Source organism: Lycorma delicatula, chromosome 1, assembly GCF_047948215.1.
Source record: "Lycorma delicatula isolate Av1 chromosome 1, ASM4794821v1, whole genome shotgun sequence".
Taxonomy (NCBI): domain Eukaryota; kingdom Metazoa; phylum Arthropoda; class Insecta; order Hemiptera; family Fulgoridae; genus Lycorma; species Lycorma delicatula.
The window spans coordinates 327,858,689-327,878,721 of NC_134455.1; the positions used below are offsets into that span (position 1 = coordinate 327,858,689).

Below are 20,033 nucleotides of genomic sequence, written 5' to 3' on the forward strand. Positions count from 1 at the left end.
ACTATCCGTCTGTAAGTCACTTACAGTTGATTACTTCACGCTATTTGTACATGTCTCATAATGGATTTACCATAATGGGCATTAAGCTTATAAACATCTGATGTGCAAGATGTAATAGTGAGAGCTGCATTCGTTTATAATAAAAGTGTTTATTAAAAAGCTAGTTCCTGTTTTGAATACAATGAAGGTTAATTTATAAAGTTGAACTTCATCTGGACTTAACTCCACTTGCCAAATCAATCTTCATCACAAGAAGATTGAAGTACCTGCTGCGTGAGCAGGTGCATTATCGTGGTGCAATAGCCATGAATTGCTTCATCACAAATCCAGGCATTTTCTTCAGATTGTTTCAAACAAACAGCATAGAACTTCCAAATAGTAATCCATACTGACACTCAAATCATAGTGATTTGGCGATTGTCTGTAATCATTTTTGTCACTTTTTTGATTGGATGTTGATGTACTGGGATGTCCAGTCTGTTCACAGCCCCCTTGGAAATGTTTGTATTACTTGTTTTTATTGATAGAAGAATCACCAAAAGCAACGTTCAATATTTTCAACACAGTGCTGCACTTTATTCCATTCTTAAAGTAAAATTTTATGTAAATCTTTATTCCATTTTGGTCTACCAACCATACCAAAACACCTTTAACCTTTTCAACAGCCATCAATAAACTAAGCATCCAATACTGGGACAAGTGTACGAACACAAAAAAAATGAATTGGATTAATACAGCCTCAGAAATTAAAAATCCCTTATATTTTTTTATCAAACTCATATGTAGTAAAATACGCATCATATTATACAAACATAAAATATGTATGTTATGTAAATGTGGCTAAAGCTGCACACTTTTAAGAACTGATTTGGGACAGTGATATCAACAAAAACTTCCCTATACACATATGTTCAAAAACATTTTATTTTCAGTTACCACTAATGAAACATTTCACTGTGATTTCTGGTGAAAAGGTAAAATGAAACCATACTGAAGTTCTTGAGACCAAGAATAAGAAACAAATTTGGTACTTCTGAATGGATTTTATCTGAAATATTGAATAAAATAATCAAAAATTGTACCTCTAGTTTTTTTTTTGTCTTCAGTCATTTGACTGGCTTGATGCAGCTCTCCAAGACTCCCTATCTAGTGCTAGTCGTTTCATTTCAGTATACCCTCTACATCCTACATCCCTAACAATTTGTTTTACATATTCCAAACATGGCCTGCCTACACAAATTTTTCCTTCTACCTGTCCTTCCAATATTAAAGCGACAATTCCAGGATGCCTTAGTATGTGGCCTATAAGTCTGTCTCTTCTTTTAACTATATTTTTCCAAATGCTTCTTTCTTCATCTATTTGCCGCAATACCTCTTCATTTGTCACTTTATCCACCCATCTGATTTTTAACATTCTCCTATAGCACCACATTTCAAAAGCTTCTAATCTTTTCTTCTCAGATACTCCGACTGTCCAAGTTTCATTTCCATATAAAGCGACACTCCAAACATATACTTTCAAAAATCTTTTCCTAACATTTAAATTAATTTTTGATGTAAACAAATTATATTTCTTACTGAAGGCTCGTTTCGCTTGTGCTATTCGGCATTTTATATCGCTCCTGCTTCGTCCATCTTTAGTAATTCTACTTCCCAAATAACAAAATTCTTCTACCTTCATAATCTTTTCTCCTCCTATTTTTACATTCAGTGGTCCATCTTTGTTATTTCTACTACATTTCATTACTTTTGTTTTGTTCTTGTTTATTTTCACGCGATAGTTCTTGCGTAGGACTTCATCTATGCCGTTCATTGTTTCTTCTAAATCCTTTTTACTCTCGGCTAGAATTACTATATCATCAGCAAATCGTAGCATCTTTATCTTTTCACCTTGTACTGTTACTCCGAGTCTAAATTGTTCTTTAACATCATTAACTGCTAGTTCCATGTAAAGATTAAAAAGTAACGGAGATAGGGAACATCCTTGTCGGACTCCCTTTCTTATTACGGCTTCTTTCTTATGTTCTTCAATTGTTACTGTTGCTGTTTGGTTCCTGTACATGTTAGCAATTGTTCTTCTATCTCTGTATTTGAACCCTAATATTTTTATAACGCTGAACTTTTTATTCCAGTCTACGTTATCGAATGCCTTTTCTAGGTCTATAAACGCCAAGTATGTTGGTTTGTTTTTCTTTAATCTTCCTTCTACTATTAATCTGAGGCCTAAAATTGCTTCCCTTGTCCCTATACTTTTCCTGAAACCAAATTGGTCTTCTCCTAACACTTCTTCCACTCTCCTCTCAATTCTTCTGTATAGAATTCTAGTTAAGATTTTTGATGCATGACTAGTTAAACTAATTGTTCTGTATTCTTCACATTTATCTACCCCTGCTTTCTTTGGTATCATGACTATAACACTTTTTTTGAAGTCTGACGGAAATTCTCCTTTTTCATAAATATTACACACCAGTTTGTATATTCTATCAATCGCTTCCTCACCTACACTGAGCAGTAATTCTACAGGTATTCCGTCTTTCCAGGAGCCTTTCCTCTAGTAGGAAAGGCCTCTAGTACCTCTAGTAGTTTCCAAAAAGTTGTAGTCAAGGAAATCTTAAATCATTTACATAGTTTATCATAATTAACTTTGTTAATTAGTAAACAAATTCATATTTATAATAATATACGTACAAAATTTAATTCTGAAAAAATTTATGTAAATGAAGTTAATACATAATGAATGCAGTTTTCAGAAATTTAACTTTACTTAAAACTAAAACAAACCAAATGACAGAAAAACATGGACAAACATTACTGATATACAAAATAAATCTTTTTTAAATGTTTCTCTAAATGGGATACCTTTCTCTGCATTTTTTTTGGATGGATTACAAGTATGTAAATAGAATCTTTCTATCACCCTCATTTTAATAAAAATGGCATTAAAAATCTATACTTAAATTAAAACTTCTTAGCAGATGCTCTCCTTTAGTACAAGCCTCAAGTAAATATCAAATTAAACCAAACAGTAATCAGCTAGCATATTTAACCCTCAATTTGCCTTTCTAACATTTTCCAAAACTAAAATATCTTGATACAATTGTTCACCATGTTAATCACTTACTGCCTCAAGGTTTTGTGAGAAAAAATCCAGACATGAATGCAGGAAATTAACTTTTAGTGTCATAATACATCCCATAAATCTGTATGAATTATAAGTTTATCTACAACAGACTGGTAATTTTTTTATTTATGTACACCCAAAAGATTTTTTGCGTCTTTTAATGCTGTCCAAGCAGTAAGTTAAACATTTCATCTGATCAGATCCTTTATTTGTGAGCCATCACTAATCCCTTGCTTCACTTACTTTTGGGAATTCCTGCTTTATGCACAAAAATCCTTGACTGTCCTTCATACCTTTTACAGATTTTTTTTATTAATCCCAGTCTGATATGAAGGGATGGTAAAAATATTTTTTCTGGTTTTACTAGAGGCTCAAGAATAGTGTTTTTCCAGCAGAAATTAAGTGCTCATGTTTTTCCCACTATTTTACTACATAAAGCTGATTCCTAGCTTAACTGTCACATTCACAAATAAAACAACATTATTTTATATACGCTATCTGCATACCTAAGAAAAGAGTTATCACTTTTACATCTCCACATACACTTCAATAACATTTTTTATAATTTACTTCTTTAATTACAGTTTTCATAACATCATACATTTCTTTCATATTAATTACACAACAGATAGGTACAAAACGATATTTATTATTATTATTGTGAAGCAAAACTACTTTTAAGTTATTCTTGGAGGGATTACTGAAAAGACATCACTCCTCAGGTACATGAACTTGCTTTAATAGTAAGATAAGCTCATCAATACTTATACAGGAAAGTAAGTAATTTTCTTCAGTATTGAGAAAAATTTTTCTGTCAGCTTCATGGCCTGAGATTTTTGTTTTATTTTAAGTAAATTCCTACCTTGCAATCTTGAACCTAAAAGTTCAGCTTGATTTTTTGATAATTTTAAATCTCTTACCAAATCATTTAAATCACCTTGTGATAAAAGGTGTGGCCCACTGGACTGTAATTCAAAGTCTGAATCATGTATGTCTTCCAAAAGTCCACTTCTTCATCACTGTTTCATGAAACAGTTTTCAGGAACTGAAATGTATTCACTGTGAGGTACAGATCTGAGTGCAGATAGCAATGAAGGATAGAGTAGTGTGTTTAGACTTCTTAGAATTCCTCAACTCATTAGTTAAACAGAAATAATAATCAGTTAAGAGATCTTTTACTTCACTCCAAACCAGAGGGAGAAAAAACGGCAAGGTCTTGCCTTTTAACCATCCTCTTAAGTTGATCACACAATTATTATATATTACAGGAAAAGCCCATGTCTCATCCTGATCACCAATTTTACAATCAAAGTACAATTTATAAATGTTTTTAATAAAGATGTGAAGTTCTTTCTTGTGTGATTTTATAGTGAACTCACCACACTTGTAGCAAAAACTGTCCAAATCATTTACACACTAACAAGGCATTACAGAGTCTTCACTGTTCACTCACTTAATACAGTTTACACTGACTAAAGAGATTCTACTATTAAAAGCAATATGCTAACAAAGCCAAAGAGCTTTGTTATTTTGAATTGAACACATAATGAATCTTGTTCATATATGCTTCAACAGAAAAGTATGATGTCATGATATATGCTTGTGTTACGAATTAAGTTACTATTTCACGGTTAATTGAGTAATAGAGTTAAAAATATATACTGAGCACATAAAATAAAGTTATATTATAAAATAAAAATGTGTATAAAAATTCTGACTTCAGATTGTTTTCAGCATAAAAAACTGAATGGATTCATGTATCACAAGTTAAGAAACAAAAATTGTGTTTTTCTGAGTAATTATTATATGGATTTGTCGATCTCCATGGTGGAATAGTAGCATCTCAACCTTTCACCAGATTTTAATCTCAGTCAAGCATGGTAATTTTCATATGCTATAAAATTCCATTTCCATATTCTCACATACCAGCTTTAAAATAAATATTTTTAATTTAGTATTTACTTTAGATATATTTTTTGTTATTACGTAGTCAATTTTGGAATAGCTCTCATATTAATTACAAGACTTTTGTAAAATCTTCAAATCCAACACTTTACTCACCATTCTGAAATTTTGGTGCTTGGAGAATAAGTAATAAGGTACGCATCATTCATTTTTTTTCTTATAACAGACACCATATAATGCTGAAAAAAATACACAGTCAATAAACCACAATGAAATAACTCTGTCAGTTTCAATTATGGAAAATATTTGTTCTATGAACTTTTTTAACTTTTATAACAAAGTATTTAAAACATTTTAATAAAGTACACAGTCTCCAGGTATCTGCACATAAAGCAAAAAGTTGTTTTCTGTTTGTACTAAACTGTAACATTAAGTTAAATTAATATTCATGAGCCAAATAAACATCACTAGTAAAACAAAACTAATTTTCAATAAATAAGCACGGGCACTAACTTCAGCAAATTAACAATATTCAAAAAATACTGCAAAGTAGATATACATTTAAAAAACTGTAAGGCATTGTACTTTGTAATTTCAGTGAAGAAACCTTATCGATATGTGAAACTAATTCATTCTGCACATTTGACACTTTCTAACATTGGATCTCCACAGTTTCAGTAGTCATAAAATGAAATATATAACAAAAATAAATACATTAAGTGCAAACATATTACTATATGCTTACAAATTGTATAACTATTATGTAAAATGTAGGTTTTTTGGATGAACACCTTATAAATAACTTAAGAGTTTTATCAAAAAAAATCTCTTTCAATAAAAAAAAACAATAAAATTAATTTGAAAATACTGTTGACATGTGAAAATGTAAATAACTTTAGTCGAACCACCCTCTTACTTATCATGTTCCCTGTCATCAGCTATTAAATCTTAAGACGCATAGTCTAAATATAGACATATACATATAAATCATATATTTACAGCCTGAATTTGTTCATAAAATCAGGGATAAGAATTTCCATTTAAATAAAATTATTTCAATTTTTATAAATAAGTAAATTAGGAGAAAATAACTGTCATGAGTTGCAAGAAATATCCATTACATCAAGAAAAATATCCATTTTGACCATTCCTCAATCATTTTGACTAGTTTCGGCATGATGTATGTACGAACGTATGTATGTATCTCACATAACTAAAATCGATTAGCTGTAGGATGATGAAATTTTGGATTTAGGACTGTTACAACATCTAGTTGTGCACCTCCCCTTTTGACTACAATCAACTGGACCAAAAGTGTCCAAAAAGACAAAGATAAAAGACTTTTCTTAACTGCAGTAATAAGACCTCATTGAGACCTTTTCAACGATATATCATAAATGGAACTTATTTTCATTGGTTTATTAATTCATTAATTAATTTTTTTTTTAATTAATGAATTTAGATCTTACTAGGGGAAGGCACATTGGTTCGAATCCGACTTCATATACATATTTTTTTTTACTTTACTTTTTTTTTAATTTAAATATATTGATTTACTAATAATTATTAACATCCGATTGTAAAAAATATTTATAATAAATAATATTTCAATAATAACAATAAAAAAAATATGAAAAAAAATCAGAAGTTGTTAGTGAAACAAACTTTTAAGTACTTTTCATTTTAATTCAAAAATTTGACAGAGGTTAATAATTATTAATAAATCAATATATTTAAATTAAAAAAAAAAAAAAAATAGTTAAAAAAATATATGGATATGAAATTGGATTCAATCTGATGTACACATGGTTACAGATCTGACACGTTCTCACTTACACCACACAACTACTTGAGCAATATGAAACAAAAATTAATATATAAACATAAAATGCTGATATGGACACAAAAAAATGTGATGCAATGTGGTGTCCATTTCAATGAAACTGTGTAACTATACACTTTATTAAAGAATTGGAGGATTGTATCTCACTTTTACATGAAATAAGTTTAAATGAAGTGCAGAAAAATATGTGTATATGTAATTTAATACCCATACAAGGAAGTCATGTGGTGTCCATATCAGAATTTTTTTATTTCTGGTAATTGCACTTAATATTTTAAGACCATAGTAAATCATACAAAAATTATTCTACTTTATTTTTAAATAAGTTAATTTAACTTAATCTCAAATACTTAATTTTCAATTCAAATAACTTAATATGTAAATAACTCAATTCCTCTAGTTTTTTTTTTTATACAATAATAAAAGTTATATAAAAAAAACTTTGCAGTCATATAAAGCATATATCTGCTGCCACAAAATGTAAAACTGAATATTATTCAGCATTTAGAATTTACAGAATGTTATTTACTATTTGTATCTTATTTTGAAAACCATAGTCTGGTTCTTAAATCAAAGTTTGGTAAAAAATTTTTACTTTACAGTATAATTAATTTTTTCCTAAACAAAAAGTGATACACTATAGAACGATTTTCATCCTTCCTACAATTATTTACATAAAAATTTCAGAAGTTATCTGATACTTATAATTTTTTCTTACAGCTTAATCTAGTGGCCACTTAAGTTAGAAGTTAAGCAAGATTCACTTAGAATTTACTGATCTATAACTTTTCCAAAATTTACATTTAAATGTTAAGATACTTTTAAAAAATAGAAATAAGAATACTTTTAACATAATGAACTTTTTAATCTCTAATCAAATTGCATTCTACAACAGTATAGCATCAGTGAATGCCATACGTATAATTTTATACTTTCTTTTTAAATAAATAAAAAAAATTACTTCATTTAGAATGTTGAAGATTATATGATGAAAATTCTGATTGTGAATTGAATCTGAAAGTAAAATTTAAATACACTTTTATCTATACTACAGTAGAATCTGGGTCATGTAGCAACAAAGAACAGATGTTACAATAGTTGGCCAATAACAATTAGACAAGCAATACGCATAAAAACAGTAAATTTACATACTGTGAATTAAAACACAACTATAAGTCAATGATCATTGTAAATGCACTTTTCATAATATAGTAGAATATGCAAAATGGAACACAAAATATCAAGCAAAGCCAAAATACATTTCAAGACCACAAAAAGTTGGTCAAAAAAGAGGAGGTTAAATATAATATAATAACCCAGTTAATATAGTATAATAACCCAGTTTATGAATCCTGTACACATAAATAGATGGATGAAGCATCCCAACCCTTTAGGGGAAGACACCCACCTTGTGATGCTTTTGGTCACCTAGCCACACCCCCCCCCCATCCATTTATAGCCCTGATGGGCTTTAACAGGAGTCGTCTTTTGCCCTCTGACTTTTTGCATCTCATAGTAATAAGCTTGGCCTTGTTGGGATGCCACCGATGTAATTGCCTCGGTAGACATTTACATCAGTGATTTATGAACTCAGCTTTTGCCTTCGCTGTAGGCCTCGTCTGAGCATTTTAAATGTCCTACATTGTTTCCCTCATAACTAGTTAACCAAGTTTGCGAAAGCACAAACCCCACGCCTACTTCTATATTTATTGAGCCAATTTCTAATAAATGTCTCGAAATTCAAAGCAAATTTAACAACATACCACCAAAAAATGTTGTTCGCAACAACAGAATTTAGTCCTAATTCCCTTAATGAACTCAAGTTTAATTCATATCCCAGACTTAGGTTAATTTACAGACTCTGGTCTGGTCTACCAGGGAGAGGCGGATAGACCTCCTACTCCCACTCAGCTCCATCGCAGAGTCCTGCTTGTCATTTACTGCTTTCATCCATCATCGAGATGCCACTACACCTCACAGCTGCATGAGATCCATGCCCTCGGCAGTGCAGTTGCCATCCTGCCGACAGCGTGGACATTCAAAACTGTCCTTGTCAAAGCGCTGTTACACCTCATGGCTGCATAGTAACCCATGCCCATGGCAGTGCAGTCACCATTCCGCCGACAGGTAAACAATAAAAAATAATCACCACTAATACTATCTAATCGTAGCTCAATGCCATTGTGCCTAATTCCGGCCAATCAAACTGCCCAGGTCCCTAGCCACCCGGGGTGCTACTCTACTATACCCCTTCAGTCACTCTGCTCAGAGCGAGGAAACGGAGGAAGCCAGCCACAATAGTCCAGTCTCTACGAGTCTTCCAATTGACCCACAGATCAAAGAATGAATCCACTCTTTCGAGTTCTTCAACAACTCTGGTACGCTCAGCCTTGTACCAGGGACAAACATAAAGGACATGGTCCATGGTGTCATTGACTCTACAGTCCTGGCACAAGCCCGAATCAACCAAACCAAACTATCCCTTAAGGCACCGTCCTGAAAGGAATTGAGTTATATAGCGATTGGGGGAAACCCAAATAATTGCTAGCAGCTCCCTAACGTTTGGAAAGATCCCGTGCGTGTATCAACCAATAGAAGAATCATCCCACCTAGTTTGCCAAGAGTCAAACCTTGGTCTTCAATCTCTCACATATACCCATAAGTAAGAAGGCCTCCCTTCATAGAAACATACTGCTTGCTACGTTCTGTAGCTAGAATATCCAGGGGTTTAATGCCAGCGATTACAGAGACTGCCTCTCTCGAGACAGTGTGTAGCCACCGACAACAGCTAAAAATAGAAGATGCTGGGCTCGAAAAAGAACACCCCTATAACATTGGAATTGTAGACGATGAGCCCAGACGGGCACAGTGTACAACATAATGGCCTCACAGACACCTTTGTAAAGAATACATATGGTATGATAATTCAACCCCCAATCGGGATGGATGACCCAACGGGCACCAAAGAAGGCATCAATGGCCTTCTTTGCAACAAACTGCAGGTGCTCCTTGAATTGAAGCCTCTCATCAAGGATAACACCCAAATACTTCTGAACAGTAACATACGTAATCAGAAGGCCATCCATCACAACCCGCAGATGACAGGTTGCGGTTAGACAACCTTTAAGTAATATCATAGTGGTTTTCTTCATACTGAAAAACATCTTATGCTGAAAACTCCACAACCTCAGAACCTTACATGCCAGTGTCGCTCTGAGTTCTATCTCGGCAAGCGAGTTACCGTTGACCAGCAGTAATCCATCGTCTGCATAAGTCATAATGTGGCAGCCACTGGGCATCCATAATCACATGTGAGAGTCGAACTCAACAACCCAGACGAATGGACCTAGAACACTGCCCTGTGGACAACCTTTAGACAGGGTCTTTCCTACTTCCGAGCCACCATCACAAAGGACAACGGTTCTATCGCTGATGTAACTCAAGAGAGTTCTAATCTCATTTAGCGTGCACCCATGCTGCTGAAGTTGAAACAAGGCAGAGGGCCACCACAAGTTATTGAAGGCCCCAGATATGTCCAAAAAAAGCACCAAGTACATATTTGCACTCGCTGGATGAAGCCAGACCCATTACCTTAAGTATTGCGTCCTCTGTGCCCTTGCCAGGGCAAAAACTATACTGATCATCCATCAGCATATGGTTAGAAGTCAACCTAGAATTAATGCAGAGGTACAAGACCTTCTCAAAAACCTTACCTACCAAGAGTGTCAGAGGACGGTAAGAACTTACAGTGGGATCCTTGTCGCCACCTTTGAAGAGCAATTTCAATACACCACAATTCCAACACGCTGGAAAATATCCAGCAACAAGCATCCTATTAAAAACCCTAGTCAAAGGACCAAGAATCAATGGCAAGGTGCGAACAAGTAGCCATCATATCTAGCGGCTTTATTCATAGCCAGGCAACAAATTACTTGGCGGACTTCCGCCTCAGTATTCTTAGAAGACAAATTCTCATAGCGAAAAACTATGACTTCCCTGCGAACACACTGATGATACAAGGTTTCACCAACCTCAGTATCATCTGGAAGCAGATTGTTCAAGAGTGAGGACACGATCTTTGTCTATAACAACTTCATCCGAGAGGGCCGAGAAGAATGTCTTTTTTCCACTTATAACCACGTACTCTATAAACAACACCCCACAGGTTTTAATTTCCCTGCTCTTGTACAAAAGAGCACCAGGAATCACGCTTAAAAGAACTAATCCTATGAAAATACTCGGTCCTCTTCTGACGAGAGTCCGCAAGCAAAACTGCACGCTGATCAGGGTCACCCTCACGCTGTGCAGCCGGCCTACAGTCCGCTACAGTCCTGAGCCGGCCTACAGTCCGCTTCATCGTGGTCAAATCCTAAGTCCACCATCCACCTATTCTCTCTCGACCCGTGCTTCTGGTAATCAACTGCTCAATGGCTTCAACTACCGCAGAAGAAAAATTCCCTGCCAGGTCATCTAACAGGGACTCATCCAGACTTCGAGCAACGACTCAGAGCCTGGCCATAAAAATATTTGAAAACCTAGGCCAATCTGCCCGCCTGTGCAGGAAGTGCTCCTGCTGAACAGGGACGTTTCCCCTGTAGACATCGTGCAAATGTATGAACCATCTCAATCCCCCCCCCCCTGAGGGAAGATGATCCCGCCAACATAGCATGTCCGGTCGCTACACCACCCCCTCCATTCCTTAAATGTATGAACCAGTGAAACATCAAAATTTATAACTCTGATGTACAAGAACGATGTTGTAGCTAAAAATTAGAGTAAGGATAACTTCAAGCCAAATCGGCCATATACACAAATGTATATTTATCCCTAATAAGTTATGAAAACATGAAGCAATTAGGACATAAATGAGATTAATCTGTTAGCCCCAAATGTTCCCATTCCAGCATATAACAAAACCTAACTTTAATTTTTGTTTTATTTTAAATAATACTGCAAATCTATTTCATAAGGCAAACTAGAGGGAAGATGATAAGAAAAATGATAATTAGGAACCCAGCTTTTCAGTTTAGGAGTCTACACAGTTTTTCAGAATATTAAATGGCAACTGAGAAAGCAGCGTAATGTAATTCATACTTACATTCAAAGTTTGATCTAAATTATGAACATTCATAATCATATGAGTTAGCTGATCAAGCAACAAGAGTAACTGTTCTTTTGACTCAGAAGTTCTTGTAACAGGGTGACTCTCACTTTTTTTATTGTAAATCAAAAGATCTGAAACACAAAATAGCACTGGAATTAGTATGTATTTTAAGAAAATTCTATTTAATTTATCAGATATTACAACAGTACTAATGCAATTCTTAGGTAATTAATGTTTTGGTTATTATTACAATTGTTAAGCATTCTTTTATATAATTTTATATTTTTATCATCACTAACTAAATTGGATGTAAATTTATTTTCTGTGGCAACTTTATCAAATCAGTGGCTAACATAACTAATAATTCTACACAGGGTTCTAACTGGTTAGTATTATATAGGCACTTATAATTTATCCACTGTTCATATGAACAAAGTATATGCAATGAGTCATAATATTCCTCTTTAAGTATTATCATACATCTGTTGTATGCAACTCTTATCAATCTTACACAAGCTACCAAATTTAAAGACATCAGTTTTGAATAAAACTATTTTTAATAAGAATATAATGTTTATACACTGTATTTGACATTTAGTGTTTAACTGAAGTACAAAAATATCACAAACAAACGTAATCAGTTAAGGTTAGATTTATTTTAACCATAATAATGGCAAATGTTGAAGCTGTAATGTTAATATCTGTGGCCATTGAATGTTATTAATTATATGTTTTTTAATTCAACTGGTATTGTTTTATTCCTGATATCCAAGTTTACCCCCAGCAATTGTCTCTGTAGAATACTGTACATTCTAATTTCCCTGTTACAATACTCATATATTAAAAATAAAAATATCCCTTTTGCACGTCTTTGAAAATGACTAGAAAAAAATGTCCATTTTTTGGTTGTTTTACTGGTGTACTTTTATTCTTTATTTCCAACTCAGAGGCTAAAAGCTACAAGTATGATATGTCATAAAAGACTACAAAACAATACATCAAATGGATAAAAAGCAGCAGAACCATGGCATAGGGAACATTCTGATCAACTGCGCCTGCTGACAACACATGACTATCTCCAGATGAGGCAATAACTCATCCCACCAACCACAACACACCAGTTGTACACTCCACATCTAGAAATCATACTAAGTTAACTTTGTAGAAGTATACCTTCAACCCTAGGATTGTCTTCAGAGATACCCATTACTACAAGAAGTTAAAGTATACAAAAAATTTAAATATAATATTAAAGTCTAGTCATAGTTAAAATTAATATGATTTATAATCAGATGAAATATAGAAATGATAAAACAGAAATGCCAACATCGCAACAGCAAATACACAATATAATTTATTAAAATTCCCAAAATTAATTTAAATAAAACATTACATTCTCTCAGTAAGGTCCATCCAATCTTTTCCAAGTTGAAAAAACCAACAAAATATTAAGATACATAATAATATATTATATATAACATATAAAATTAGTATACATACATGCATATATATTAGTACAATACTGTATGTGTGGCTAGTCACATAATAAAAGAATTTTTAATTTTTTAATTTTATATTTTTTTAATATTTATGACTATATTTTTTGATGCGTTATAATTTTAATGGTTTGAATTTAATGTGTAATTTGAAAGAAAAACTGATGATGAGGGAAAACCTTGAAAGCTCTATTAGAAAAAAATAATAAGCATAAGGTAAGAAGCATTATCAAATTCTGTACTCTTGGTGGTAAACAGTTTTTATACTTTTGTCTTTGAGATATTAGTACAGAAGGAAATATGGACAAATACAATAACAAAAGAATTGTTTTTGCTAAGTTAATTAAAAATAACATATATAATATATATTAACATATAAGGCAACGACATAAAAATTTCCTGAAGGATTCATTAATTTACCTATGAATTATGTTCCAGAAGCTTCTGAGTCCATTAAACTGTATCCAAATCAAATGTGATTAGCACCTGATAGAAAATTTAGTAATAAGCAAGCATGCCACTAAACTCAAGTACCATCAAAATTTCTATGTAATTAATAGTTGAAAATGAATTATTTTAGAATTCCTCTCTTTTTTCAAACTGTAACTTAAAAGAAGGAATAATAAAAATACTTCACTATAAGAGGAATGTTAAAAAAGAAACAAGAATTTTTAAATTTTGTGGGTTGTATCAGTCAGATTCTCGGGATTTTTTCATTGTATTGGTAAACATGTCTGAAAAAAGTATCTGTACATTTTTAGCCATATTACATGTTTAGTCTGTTGTCGGCTGTCAAAAGGATAACACATGTTTTGGTATGATTGGCGATTTTTTATTTGTATAAATAATTAATCAGAGAATTTGTATTAAATTTTGCTATAAGAATGGAATAAAATGTAGTAATGTTTTAAAAATGTTAAATATTGCTTTTGTTGAGCCTGCTATGAGTAAAGCAAGGATTTATGAGTGGTATAAGCATTTCCAAGAAGGTCGTGAAGACATTGAAAATGACAAGCGCCCCAGCACGTCAACAATAGATGAAAACATGGAAAAAGTGAAAGAAATGATTATGAATGATCGCTGAATCACAATAAGAGAAGTTGCTAATGATCCCAGTGGAGACATTCTGGATCACCAAGACCAAAAAAAGGTCAACAAAGGTCAACAATCAAATGTGAAGGTTATGCTCACAGTGTTCTTTGATTTTAACAGCATAGTGCATCATGAGTTCTTATCACAAAGTCAAATTATGAATACGGATATTACCTCCAATTTCAACGGCGTTTGCTTGAAGCAATTTGAAAAAATGCCTGGATTTGTGGCAAAACAATTCATGGCTTTTGCACCACAATAATGCGCCTGCTCATACTTCATTGCTTGTTCATCAATTTTTTGGCCAAAAACAACACTTAATGATACTCCAGCTGCCATATTCACCAGACACGGCCCTGTGTGACTTTTTTCTATTCCCAAAAATAAAGAGAACCTTAAAGAACCGTCATTTTACAAGCATAGATGAGATTAAAAGTGAATCACTGAAAGAGCTAAACACTATTCCAAAGATCAAGTTCCAGAAGTGTTTTGGGGATGGAAAAACACTGAAATAAGTGTATAATATGTAATGGGGACTATTTTGAAGGGATAACATTAATGTAGAGGAATAAATAAAATTCTTTCCAAAAAACAAAAATTCTCGTTAACTTTTTGAACACACCTCATTTATGTGAAAATATTTATAAATTTTTATAACAATAACTTCTATGTCCAGGGGTAGAGAATCACATGCTGTTTGTACTAAATTGTGTACAATGTGGGTTAAACAACCAATTCTTAAAATAGATCTATGTAAAATCACTTTGAACTTTTCTGAAAAATTTTTATTCCTCTTTCTCTTCACACCACCACCAGCAGTATAACAAACCAATTTTTAGTTACTTTTTGAATACACTTCATACATTAAAATTTCATCAATAACTTTTGAGCAGAAAGTCAACTGCACTTTCAAACTACAATGCCATTGTGCTTACAGCAATATGAGCAAATACTTCCAGTTCCTAAAAAATAAAAAAAAAGTGCAGCTACTAAAGTGCACTTTAAATTACCAATACGTTTATGCAACATTTTATTAGTACTTAAAAATCCACTTAATATAATTTCATTATTTACATTTTATAAATCGATTCTCCACTTAACCCATTATTATAGCCACTTCAACTTCTAGATTTTATGTTAATTTCTTTATTTAATAATTGATTAGGATAACCTCTTTTATAGTCATATATGTGATGGTTAAATGCTTCAATCTTTGTAACATGGATGGGGAGTTCAGCATTACAATTATATCAAATCAAATTTTTCTGGAAAAAAACATTTTAGAAAAATGTATGTTTTTAATGTTTAAAATTAAGGCAAAATTATCTTTAAAATTAAAACATTGCAGTCAATCTGCATATATCTGTAGTTATATTGTTTATATACATTTTCAAATTTATCGACAAATAAAGATTACATTTGAAAATCATTCAAATATTGACTTAATAGGTAAATAACAAAGTAGACAAATTATCATTAATAATATTATTACTGGTACTATTATAAAATCGTTTGGCTTATTTATTTTATCAGTTATATATAAAATCACGATCAAAGTAGAGTGTAATCAAGTAGTAATCAAAGTAAAGTAATCAAAGTAAGAAACCACAGCAGATCTATTACATATTGGCATTACCTAACTGAGAAGATTGGTAAATATATATTAACTTACTATCTTTTGATAAATATTCAAAGATAAATTAATTATCAAACAAAATTATGTGATAAATTAATTATATATTAACAAACATTTTATTTAACTTAAATAAAATAAATAATACAAGAAAACCACTGTAATCAAACCCAGTTTTGTTTATTGAAATAACCAAATCAATAGATTCAATTACTAATCTTCAAAATGAGATTCTTTTTAAAAAATATTTAATTCTGACACATTTAAAATAATGTACCTTCTAAGTCACGAAACATGTATTTGTAAATGTTGGAAAGATACAGGAAATATAAAGGGATCTTAAGAGAAAGTAGTCTGCTGACATTTGTACCAAATGCATTGAAAATAAATTAATTTTTATGAGATCTTGATCTATCTTTGCATAGTATATGGTACAAAAAACTAAGATGTTTACAAAAAAGATGAGCAATTTTTTCCCTTTAATTTCAAATGTTTTAAAAGTTAAATGTATTATATTGAAGGATAATGGTCAGTCCCGACTTCATTTCCACTTTATTTTTTAATATCAAGATGTTCATTTCTTTCTATAAATGTAAACAAACTTGTTATTTTGTTACTGCCAGTTACCAGCTGTTTGTACTTAATTATGTTAATTGCATTACTAAAATTAGTATTTCTTTATATATCAAACAACACACATCACACTCTCAATAACACTTATACATGCAAAGGTAAATAAAGAATTTATTCAAAATATGGCTACTTGTATATTTAATTGACATCTGTGAATTAGTGCTATGGTGAAAAATAATGTAAAGAAATTCTGTTATGTGAAGCTACAGATAGAATAAAATCGTTAGATAAATAAAAATAAAAAAACTACTAATAATAGTCATAATAATAATAATTTTTTATCAAAAAGTACTTTTAACTATGGATAATGAGTATATAAATTTTAGGTCCTCCTCTATGAATCATGAGACCTTGCCGTTGGTGAGGGGTCTTGAGTGCTCAGGGATACAGAGTAGCTGGACCGAAGGTGCAACCATATCGAAGAGGTATCTGTTGAGAGCCAGCTCTTTCAAGAGGGCAGCAGCTCTTTCAGTAGTTGTTAGGGGCGTGAGTCAGAATGACTTAAACGGCCATATCAACATTACTCAGTTCTCTGAGTACTGCGCAGCTGAAACCAATGGAAAACTACAGCTGCTTTTTGTCCAAGAAAATGTGGCTCTCTGCATTTTCATATAGCAATGATGAAGGCGCCTTCCTTGGTAAAATATTCCGGAGGTGAACTAGTCCCCCGTTCGGATCTCCGGGTGGGGACTACTAAGGAAGGGGTCACCAGAAAATTAAAAAATAACATTCTACAACTCGAAGCGTGGAATGTTAGAAGTTTAAAAAAGGTTGGTAGGTTAGAAAATTTAAAAAGGGAAATGGATAGGGTAAATGTGGATGTAGTAGGAATTAGTGAGGTTCGGTGGGAAGAGGAAGGTGACTTTTGGTCAGGTGATTTTAGAATAATTAACTCAGCTTCAAATAATGGGCAGGCAGGAGTAGGTTTCATAATGAACAAGAAGATAGGGAAGAGAGTAGAGTATTTCAAAACGCATAGCGATAGAATCATTGTAATAAGGATAAAATCAAAACCTAACCCGACAACGATTGTTAACGTCTATATGCCTACAAGCGCCCATGATGATGATGAGGTAGAGTGTGTATACGAAGAGATTGATGAAGTAATTAAACACGTAAAAGGAGATGAAAATTTAATAATAGTTGGAGACTGGAATGCAAGCATTGGAAAAGGCAAGGAAGGAAATATTGTGGGTGAATACGGGCTGGGCAAAAGGAATGAAAGAGGGAACCGACTTATAGAGTTTTGCACGAAGTATAATTTAGTAATTGCCAACACCCAATTTAAAAATCATAATAGAAGAATATACACTTGGAAAAAGCCAGGCGATACTGCAAGGTATCAGATAGATTATATCATGGTTAAACAAAGATTTAGAAATCAACTCGTTGACTGCAAAACTTACCCTGGAGCAGACATTGATAGCGACCATAATTTGGTGATAATGAAATGTAGATTGGGGTTTAAAAACCTGAAGAAAATGTGTCAGATGAATCGGTGGAATTTAGAGAAGCTTGAGGAAGAGGAGGTAAAGAAAATTTTTGAGGAGGACATCGCAAGAGGTCTGAGTAAAAAAGATAAGGTAGAAAATGTAGAAGAAGAATGGGAGAATGTTAAAAAGGAAATTCTTAAATCAGCAGAAGCAAACTTAGGCGGAATAAAGAAAACTGGTAGAAAACCTTGGGTTTCAGACGATATATTGCAGCTGATGGATGAACGTAGAAAACATAAGAATGCTAGTGATGAAGAAAGTAAAAGGAACTATCGGCAATTAAACAGGAAGTGCAGACTGGTGAAAGAAGAGTGGATTAAAGGAAAGTGTTCAGAAGTGGAAAGAGAAATGAACATTGGTAAAATAGACGGAGCATACAGGAAAGTTAAGGAAAATTTTGGGTACATAAATTAAAGTCTAATAATGTGTTAAACAAAGATGGTACACCAATATATAATACAAAGGTAAAGTCGATAGATGGGTGGAATATATTGAAGAGTTATACGGAGGAAATGAATTAGAAAATGGTGTTATAGAGGAAGAAGAGGAAGTTGAGAAGGTTGAAATGGGAGAAACAATACTGAGATCTGAATTTAAGAGACCATTAAAAGATTTAGATGGCAGAAAGGCGCCTGGAATAGACGGAATACCTGTAGAATTACTGCGCAGTGCAGGTGAGGAAGCGATTGATAGATTATACAAACTGGTGTGTAATATTTATGAAAAAGGGGAATTTCGGTCAGACTTCAAAAAAAGTGTTATAGTCATGATACCAAAGAAAGCAGGGGCAGATAATTGTGAAGAATACAGAACAATTAGTTTAACTAGTCATGCATCAAAAATCTTAACTAGAATTCTATACAGAAGAATTGAGAGGAGAGTGGAAGAAGTGTTAGGAGAAGACCAATTTGGTTTCAGGAAAAGTATAGGGACAAGGGAAGCACTTTTAGGCCTCAGATTAATAGTAGAAGGAAGATTAAAGAAAAACAAACCAACATACTTGGCGTTTATAGACCTAGAAAAGGCATTCGATAACGTAGACTGGAATAAAAAGTTCAGCATTTTAAAAAAATTAGGGTTCAAATACAGAGATAGAAGAACAATTGCTAACATGTACAGGAACCAAACAGCAACAGTAATAATTGAAGAACATAAGAAAGAAGCCGTAATAAGAAAGGGAGTCCGACAAGGATGTTCCCTATCTCCATAACTTTTTAATCTTTACATGGAACTAGCAGTTAATGATGTTAAAGAAGAATTTAGATTCGGAGTAACAGTACAAGGTGAAAAGATAAAGATGCTACGATTTGCTGATGATGTAGTAATTCTAGCCGAGAGTAAAAAGGATTTAGAAGAAACAATGAACGGCATAGATGAAGTCCTATGCAAGAACTATCGCATGAAAATAAACAAGAACAAAACAAAAGTAATGAAATGTAGTAGAAATAACAAAGATGGACCACTGAATTACTAAAGATGGACGAAGCAGGAGCGATATAGAATGCCGAATAGCACAAGCTAAACGAGCCTTCAGTAAGAAATATAATTTGTTTACATAAAAAATTAATTTAAATGTCAGAAAAAGATTTTTTTGAAAGTGTATGTTTGGAGTGTCGCTTTGTATGGAAGTGAAACTTGGACAATTGGAGTATCTGAGAAGAAAAGATTAGAACCTTTTGAAATGGGGTGCTATAGGAGAATGTTAAAAATCAG

The 20,033-nt window shown here is 32.6% G+C and overlaps 1 protein-coding gene across 1 annotated transcript in view; it reads right to left on the reverse strand.

The window, feature by feature from the left end:
• Positions 1 to 20,033, reverse strand: part of Fancd2 — a 163,485-nt gene that overhangs the window by 70,721 nt on the left and 72,731 nt on the right. Inside the window, exons 13-14 of the mRNA XM_075382103.1 lie at positions 11,968 to 12,104; positions 5,183 to 5,265 (exon numbers count right to left, since the gene is read on the reverse strand). Coding sequence (XP_075238218.1) covers positions 5,183 to 5,265; positions 11,968 to 12,104 — 220 coding nt within the window. The remainder of the gene's footprint in view (positions 1 to 5,182; positions 5,266 to 11,967; positions 12,105 to 20,033) is intronic.